At 41.2% G+C, this 8,035-nt stretch overlaps 1 protein-coding gene across 2 annotated transcripts in view; it reads left to right on the top strand.

The window, feature by feature from the left end:
• SCARB2 (scavenger receptor class B, member 2) overlaps nucleotides 1-8,035 on the top strand; it is a 148,142-nt gene that overhangs the window by 87,441 nt on the left and 52,666 nt on the right. Inside the window, exons 3-4 of one of the 2 annotated variants that reach the window (XM_006871580.1) lie at nucleotides 1,212-1,359; nucleotides 4,728-4,916. The exons of the other annotated variant lie outside the window; for it this stretch is intronic. Coding sequence (XP_006871642.1) covers nucleotides 1,212-1,359; nucleotides 4,728-4,916 — 337 coding nt within the window. The remainder of the gene's footprint in view (nucleotides 1-1,211; nucleotides 1,360-4,727; nucleotides 4,917-8,035) is intronic. 2 annotated transcript variants of the gene reach the window in all.

The following is an 8,035-nucleotide window of genomic DNA, read 5'->3' as shown; positions in this document are numbered from 1 at the left end:
GTGTGCATTACGGGTTGGAGGGCATGCAGTAAAGTTTGCAGGGCAGTGAGTTGCTGCCTGCAGAAGCCACGATGCCTGTTGTCCCAAGTCTGCCCACCAGTGATGCATCCACCCTGGCTTTGGGGTGTCTCTTTGTCCCCCTCCTTCTGTCTTTCTGTGTATTCTTTCACTATCTCTATCGCCACTGGATCTCCCCTCCTTGTGAACCAAACACTCGTGAACAACACAATTATGTCGAGGACAGTCCCCGACAGGTCTGGTGGAAGGGGAAAAGAAGAGTGAATACTTAATGGTATGGAATTTCTGTTTGGGATCATGAAAAAGTCTTGGTAACAAATAGTGGTAATGAATGCACAACATTGTGAACCTAAGTAATGCCACTGAATTGTATCCTTAAAAATGGTCAAAATGGCAAATAGTATTATATATTTTTTACTACACACACATATTAAAAACATGTTTAAAGGAGTGAACTGTCTTCATTTACTAAATCTTTCATTTTTAAAATGAATTTTCAACAGAATTCAAGGTGGTGGTGTGCCATAGAGTTGGTTCCGACTCATAGTGACCATGAATAGGGCTTCCAAGGCTATAAATCTTTACAGAAGCAGAAAGCCTCATCTTTCTCCTGCGGATTGGCTGGTAGTTTCGAACTGCTGACTTTGAGGTTAGCAACTTGACTCATAACCACTGTGCTACCAGAGGTAGAGGAGAGAAAAAAAACAAAAACTGATAAACAAATTGAAATCCAAACAAGATCTATAAACTCAATTGAAAAATATTAAACTATCTCAGGGCCAAACATAACCCAGGAAAGAGCTCATTAATTAAGATTCTCTGGTCAAGATAACCTGAGACTCTTGTATTTTCCAAATCATTAATTAAGATTCTTTGGTCAAGATAACCTGAGACTGTTGTATTTCCCAAATTGTGGAGGGATAGAATTAAAACGAAAGTTTTTAAAGAAGACTCTCTCCTAGGCTTTATTTTCTTCTGATATCATAGCTTTAATCTGTTTTTCCAGGGTGAGTAGCTGGAGTCCCTCTCAATAATAGTTATATTGGAAATGTTATTTTAAAGCTGAAATAAAAGTCTATAATGAGTATATGGGGAATGTTGTATTAAAAGGAACTTTAATGTTGAAAGAAAGAAAAACTCTTGCTTATTATAATGGTGCCTATTTTCAAACAACATCCTTCTCTTTCTTTTAGGGAGCTCAGAGACAAAGAAAATATACAATTTGGGAGCAATGGAACAACAGTATCTGCTGTTAGCAACAAGGCCTATGTTTTTGAACGAAATCTATCTATCGGAGACCCTAAAATTGATTTGATTAGAACACTAAATATTCCTGTAGTGGTAAGTAGGCATTTTAGTCTTGTTACTGTTGATTTTAGAAGAAAGGAAAAAGCTATGTCTCTTATGGTTTTACATTTAGGAGCTGTTAAGTTAGGTTTTTAAAGTATATATATATATATATTATTGTTGCTAACTGCTGTCGCATCAGTTCAACCCATAGCAATCCTGTATAGGGCTTCTGTGGAGTGGATAGTGGGTTTGAACCACTGACCTTCTGATTAATAAGTGCTTATTATATAGCACCACACCAGGACCTCATATCTAAAAGGAAGGAAATGGAAAATTTATTTATATATACTTTTTTCCTGAGGTTTAATAACTAAAATCTTACCAAAGGGTAACAGAATGCGAATTTAAGATTTGTTTTCACTATCTCCTACTGGGTGTTCAGGATCAGCACTTCTGCAAGTAAATAGGATTTTCCCTGGATGGCACAAATGGTTAAATGCTGAACAGCTAGCCAAAAGGTCGATGGTTCAAACCCACCCAGAGGCACCTCAGAAGACAGCCCTGGCAATCTGCCTTGAAAGCTCTACAGAGCACTTCTACTCTGCGCACAAAGGGTTACCAGGCATCACAATCGACTCCACAGCAACTAATAACTATAACACAAACAATAATTTCAAAAATATTTGTCTTACTTTGGTCGAGAAACTCTAGAAATTTAATTTTCATATCACTCCCTAGTTCAGATTTCTGTCTTAGAGTTCAAGATTTCAGACTATGTATTGACTAGAAAATGGAGGTTGGCAGAAGAATGACGAAGGCAGGTGAAGACAGGGAGGTATGCAAGGGCTGAGGGGGTCAGAGGTAAATACTGTTATATACACACCTTTGAAACAATAGTGTTCTGTGTGTAGCTACATGGACAGAGACACAGGGTGAATGGGAGGGAGAGGAAGTGTATTCCCACAAATACATGAGTTTAAAAGAGGATATTTATTTGTACTTGGGTGTTTACCTTTCCTACAAACTATGAATGTGGTAGAGCATTGTTGTTGTTAAGTGCCATCGAGTCAGTACCGACTCATAGCGACCCTATGCACAACAGAATGAAACACTGCCCGATCCTGGGCTAACCTCACAATTGTTGCCATGCTTGAGCTCATTGATGCTGCCACTTGGCCAATCCATCTTGCTGGGGGTCTTCCTCTTTTTCTCTGACCCTCCACCTTACCAAGCATGATAGATGAAACTTCTTAGATAGTATCAAACTTCTTAAGACAATGAGTTGCTGGGCCTGTGGACTCAGACCCTAGTCTCAGGGGACAGCATGGTCAATTGGCATAGCATCGTCCACACAGACAGTATTCTATAGTCTCCTTTGATGAGTAGCATCTGGGATCTTAAAAGCTCATGAGTGGTCATTTAATGTGCAGCTACTGATCTCTCCATGTGTGGAAGAAATAAGAGTGATGAGAACTGAAGAGGCTTGGACTCTATTAGTCCAATGGGCTAAGGGAATATGTGAACATCTGTCTCTATGACTCTGAGACCAGCAGAACTAGATGCTGCCCGGTTACTACTGCCAACTGCTTTGAAAGGGATCACATTAGAAGGTCCTGGATAGAGTGGGAGAAAAGGTGAAACAAAGCTCAAAATTATTTAAAAAAAACAAAAACAAAAACACTAGGCTAACTGGTCAGAAAGAGTCTAGAGGAACCTGAGACTGTGCCCTTGACCACCCTTCAGGTGTGGAAAGAAACTCACCCTCGTTGCTCAATTTTCACCCAAGCAGTAGATAGGTGTATAGATGGGGACAGGAACACTAGCAAAGTATGCTCACCATGGAATGGTCAGTCATGCAAAATCAAAAGGGCAACATTTTCCTAAGGACAGTTGAGAAGGAATGGGAAGGTGGGTGGAGTGGAACTAGGATCCACAGGGAGGAAGTGGGAGAACTATTATTTCATGGAGGGGATAGCCATCATTGAGATGAGACAAAGTGTGTGAATTGTAGAATGTAAAATTGACGATCTAGTTCACAAACCTACACTCAATTCACAATAAAAAGCGTTTTTTTTTTGTTTTTTTTTTTTAAAAAGGACATATAAGGACATATATTGACTTTTTTCTCCTTTCCAAACAACAGAGACTGATATGTTAATTGCAACCTACTGTGATTTAGACTCTCTTTATAATGACAAATCCATCTACTAATATCACCTACACTACAAACATCAGCTTTCTTTACCTACAACAGCACCCTTGGAGATTCCCACCTTAATTCCTAGGTTGTGTTGTTATTTAGTGCCATCAGGTTGGTTCCAACTCATAGTGACCTTGTGTAGGATTTCCTAGAAGCGAATGGTGAACTGGTGGGTTTGAACTGCTGACCTTGTGGTTAGTAATCCAATGCTTATCCTATAGCATCACATCAGGACTCCAATTTCTAAATTATTGTTATGCGCTGTCGAGTCATTTCCGACTCATAGCAACCCTGTCTAGGGTTTCCAAAGAGCAGCTGGTGAAGTTGAACTGCCGACCTTGTGGTTCAAACCAACTTTGCAATCCAGTGCTTATCACACCAGGACTCCTAGGTAACCACTACATACTTAAGTGGACTCAGGACTTGAAGGTGTAGATGTCAGCTAGAGCCCTATCCTCTTGCTAGTGGCTCATGAAGACTCAGCTCTGGCCCTGCTCAGGAGTACTATGGCGCCACCTTGTGGCCAGAGATGTCAGTGTAGTCACAAGAGCTTTTTCTCTTTCACTGTAACATCAGAAAGAACCCTGGTGCTGCGGTGGAGTAATTGGTGGTCTGCTAATCTCAATGATGGTGGTTCAAACCCACCAGCTACTCCGAGAGAGAATGATGAGATTTAGTCTGGGAAACTAAGGAGTAGTTTTACTCTGTCCTGTAGAGTTGCTTGCTAGGAGTTGATTAGATGGCAGTGGTTTTTTGGTTTGGATTGGTTTTTTGCTTTATAACCTTGGGCGTCACAAACGGTTAACTACTAGCTAAAACTACTAATGCTTAACCACTAGCTGAAAGATGACAGCGTGAACCCACCTAGGTGTGTCTTGGAAGATAGGTCTGATTCTCTACTTCCAAAAGGTCAAAACTCTGCACTCACCAGGTCTCCATGAATCAGAATCAACTCAATAGCGATGGACAACAACAAGATAACTCACAGGGCATGCAGCTGCAGATGCTCAGATCACCCTTAGAAGTGCAATATCGAGAAAAGACAACAGAAGGGTCTTATCCTTCCACATGCACAAAAGCCAGAGAGAAGTTTGCAAGCTCCTTTTTCACCCATTGACTCTCAACACAAGTTTCCCTATGCTGAAGGAATAGAAGAAGACAGTTGGGGCGGGGGGTGTTGGAGCAGCTACTACTATCTAAGTTTTCCTTTTCTCCTCAGAGTGCCATGGAATGGAGCCAGAAACACTTCCTCAGGAGTCTCATCGTGGTCATCATGAAGGCCTACCAACAGAAGCTGTTTGTGATACACACTGTCCACGAGCTGCTCTGGGGCTACAAGGATGAGCTCTTATCCCTCATCAGTGTGTTTAAACCCAACATCTCTCCCTATTTCGGTTTGTTCTATGGGGTAAGTTGAGTTTTTTTTTCTTTTCAGAGACATTTTGTTCTGCTACGAGGAGACACCCCAAAGCTAGATTTCATCTTAACTTTGGAGTTATTATAGAAGAACAAAATTGCATGGGGTTCTGGAGATCATGTAGAATACATTAAAAATAAGAGTGCTTTAGCAGAAGGGAAGTAAAGCAACAGCAACCAACACTTAAAAAAACACAAAACAAGTATAATGGCTACTTGAGAGGTCGGTAAAAGACAAATGTAATCTCAAGAAAAAGTGTAAATTAGAGTTGGAACCTCAGATTGGAACCTGCACCTTTAAATTTGCAGTCGGTGGTGGTGGTGGTGTGCTGTGGAGTCGGTTCTGACTCATATCAATCCTGTTCAGGGTTTCCAAGGCTGTAAATCTTTATGGGAGCAGAAAGCCTCATCTTTCTCCCACAGAACAGCTGGTAGTTTTGAACTGCTGACCTTGAAGTTAGAAGCCCACCTGGTAACCACTACGCTACCAGAGCTCCTCATTACCTAGCTATTCAAGGATCTTATCTTCATTATGTAACCCCTTAGTGTTTCACTTCCTAGGTGGCAAATGGTGATCATTTTTTCCCTTTGCCTTCTAGGATATGCAAAACTTAAAAGTTGCTTAAACAAAACTGCAAAAACTTTTTTTTTACATAATCTTTGTAAATGACCCTGGGTGGCACCGATGGTTTGCAGATGGCTGCTAACGGAAAGGTTTATGGTTCTAACCCACTCAGAAGAACATGGCTAAGAAAACCATGTGAAGTTGTTCTCTATAGCACATGGGGGCACTGTGAGTCAGAGTTCACTCAACAGCCACAATTATTTTTTGTTTCTTTTTCTAATGTGAAAGGTCGGGGTCCTAAGAGTAGGGTCCCGACCAGGGAAAGCCCTGTGCCTTCACTCTGGGTGAGCAGATCTGATAAATGTTTACTAGAAGGTCCTGCCTCATAGGACCACAGGTTCCACGGGCTAAAGGAATGATTGATTTCATATTAATCTGTGACTAGGCCTCCCTTCTAGAAATAATTTTAGGAGCGCCTCCTACACAGAGAGACAAAGATTCCCTTAAGCCCATTTTGGCCCCAGTTGTTTCCATCCACCTGTGAAGTAGACTCTGTTCCTAATATCTCAGTAATGGTCAGTTAATGCTTATTGTATAGCTTGCTTTTTTGTTCTTATATCATTGAACTCATAAGAATAAAAACGACTATCTTTACCTACCTTGTTAAAAATGTAACCTGCATTTACCACTGGTATCAGTTGGCATGGAGTGGATTCCAATTCACGGCACCCCATGTGTGTCAGGGGCTTATTTTTGGAAGTAGTTGCAGGCTTTTCTTTTAAGACTTCTCTGGGTGGACTTGGAGCTCCAACCTATCAGTTAGCAACCAAGCATGTTAACTGTTTGCACCGCCCAGGGACCACCTACATTTATGGGCTGATTAATAAATTTGCATTTCTTCTTTCAGAAAGCAAAGAAGTACTGTTTTATATTTTCATTCTCTGCCCTTGCCGTTTGCCTTGCCTTACAAGTACCACCAAATTTCTAAAGGGCCCCATTGGTCAAAGTTCCTATAATATGTTTGAGTTACATAAGTGCTTTGAATGGACTCTTGGTATGGTGCTATAGGATAAGCACTGGACTGCTAACCAAAAGGTCGGTTGTTCAAACCCACCAGCTGTTCCTTGGAATCCCTATACAGGGAGCTCTGGTAATGTAGTTGGTACGAATTGGACTGCTAATCTCAAGGTCAGAAGTTCAAAACTGCCAGCCCTTCCATGGAAGAAAGATGAGGCTTTCTGGTCTTCTAAAGATTTACAGTCTCAGAAACCCTATGCAGTGTCGCTATGAGTTGGAACTGACTCCATGGCACACCACCACCACAACAAGTTGGAACTGACTGGATGGCACCTAACAACAACAGGAAAAAACATGAGCCAGAACCAAAGGACCTCAATTTGAGTTTCGACTTTTTCATTTAAAAACTTGGGATTTTTCTGAGGCTAAAACACCTTCAAAGATTAATTGAGAAGGAATTCATAAACATGCGAGGCAAACAATAAATTGTGAAGCTCATATAAAGATCTGTTATTTTTCTCCTCCACAACTGGCTCAACTAATGATACTGAACTCAAGATGGTGGATGGGTCTAAGTTTCCATTTGGAACCAGACAAACTGTCTGTAATGTTGCTGGTGAAAGACAGTGTCTTGCTTGTTTGGTTTTCCATCTGCTCTGGTTTTTCATCTGCTCAAGAACTAACTCTTGAAGTTGTGGCTGTAGGGATGTGGTATGAGTCTGCCAGCCCACACCACACCACACCACACCTTCACTGCCACCCACTGCTTCTGTTTTGCCCAAGGCCAGCACCTAATCTTTCGCTAGGTAGTGTTCTGCCAGCATTATTCCCTGATACATGAGGTCTGTATCCCAGTTACCACTGGGTCCTTACACATTGTGATGAAGAAGGAAAACCTGTAGAACACTTTTCCTTCAAAGACTTTAATGATGGAACTACTAGATACTCAATGGGGAAAGACAGGGTGTAGAAATGAATAGGATGGCCTGAGTATACAGAATACTGGTACAGAGCTCCTTACAAAAAGAAACCTGGCTAAATACCAGATGTCTTGTTGTCAGATTGCAGTGCCAATCAGCTTATCTGTATCTGTTGAGGGTTGCCTTTTTTGTTAATTGCTGTAGAGTTGACTGACTCAGGATGACCTTATTATAACAGTACAAAACATTCCTAGTCAGTCCTACATCATATTCATCATTGTCGGAATGCGAGTCCATCGCTGTGACTGTTGTTTCAATCCATCTCATTGGCTGCACGATCTACCAACCATCATGTCCTGCTTTTATGATCTGTCCAAAGTAGGCAAGGCAAAGTCTTGCCATCTTCGCTTCTCAGGAGCACTCTGTTTGTATTGCTTCTAAGACTGATTTATTTGTTCTCCTGGCAGGCCACAGTATATTCAATATTCTTCACAATACCACAATTCACATGCTTCCATTCATCTTCTTTGGTCTTTCTTTTTTGTGTCCAGTTTTCTTCTGCTTATGAGGCAATGGAAAAGACCATGGCTTGAATCAAGTGAACCTTAG

Source organism: Chrysochloris asiatica, unplaced genomic scaffold (genome assembly GCF_000296735.1).
Source record: "Chrysochloris asiatica unplaced genomic scaffold, ChrAsi1.0 scaffold00169, whole genome shotgun sequence".
Lineage (NCBI taxonomy): Eukaryota > Metazoa > Chordata > Mammalia > Afrosoricida > Chrysochloridae > Chrysochloris > Chrysochloris asiatica.
The sequence above is the reverse complement of the archived record's forward strand: the minus strand, read 5'-3'. Positions and strand labels throughout refer to the sequence as shown.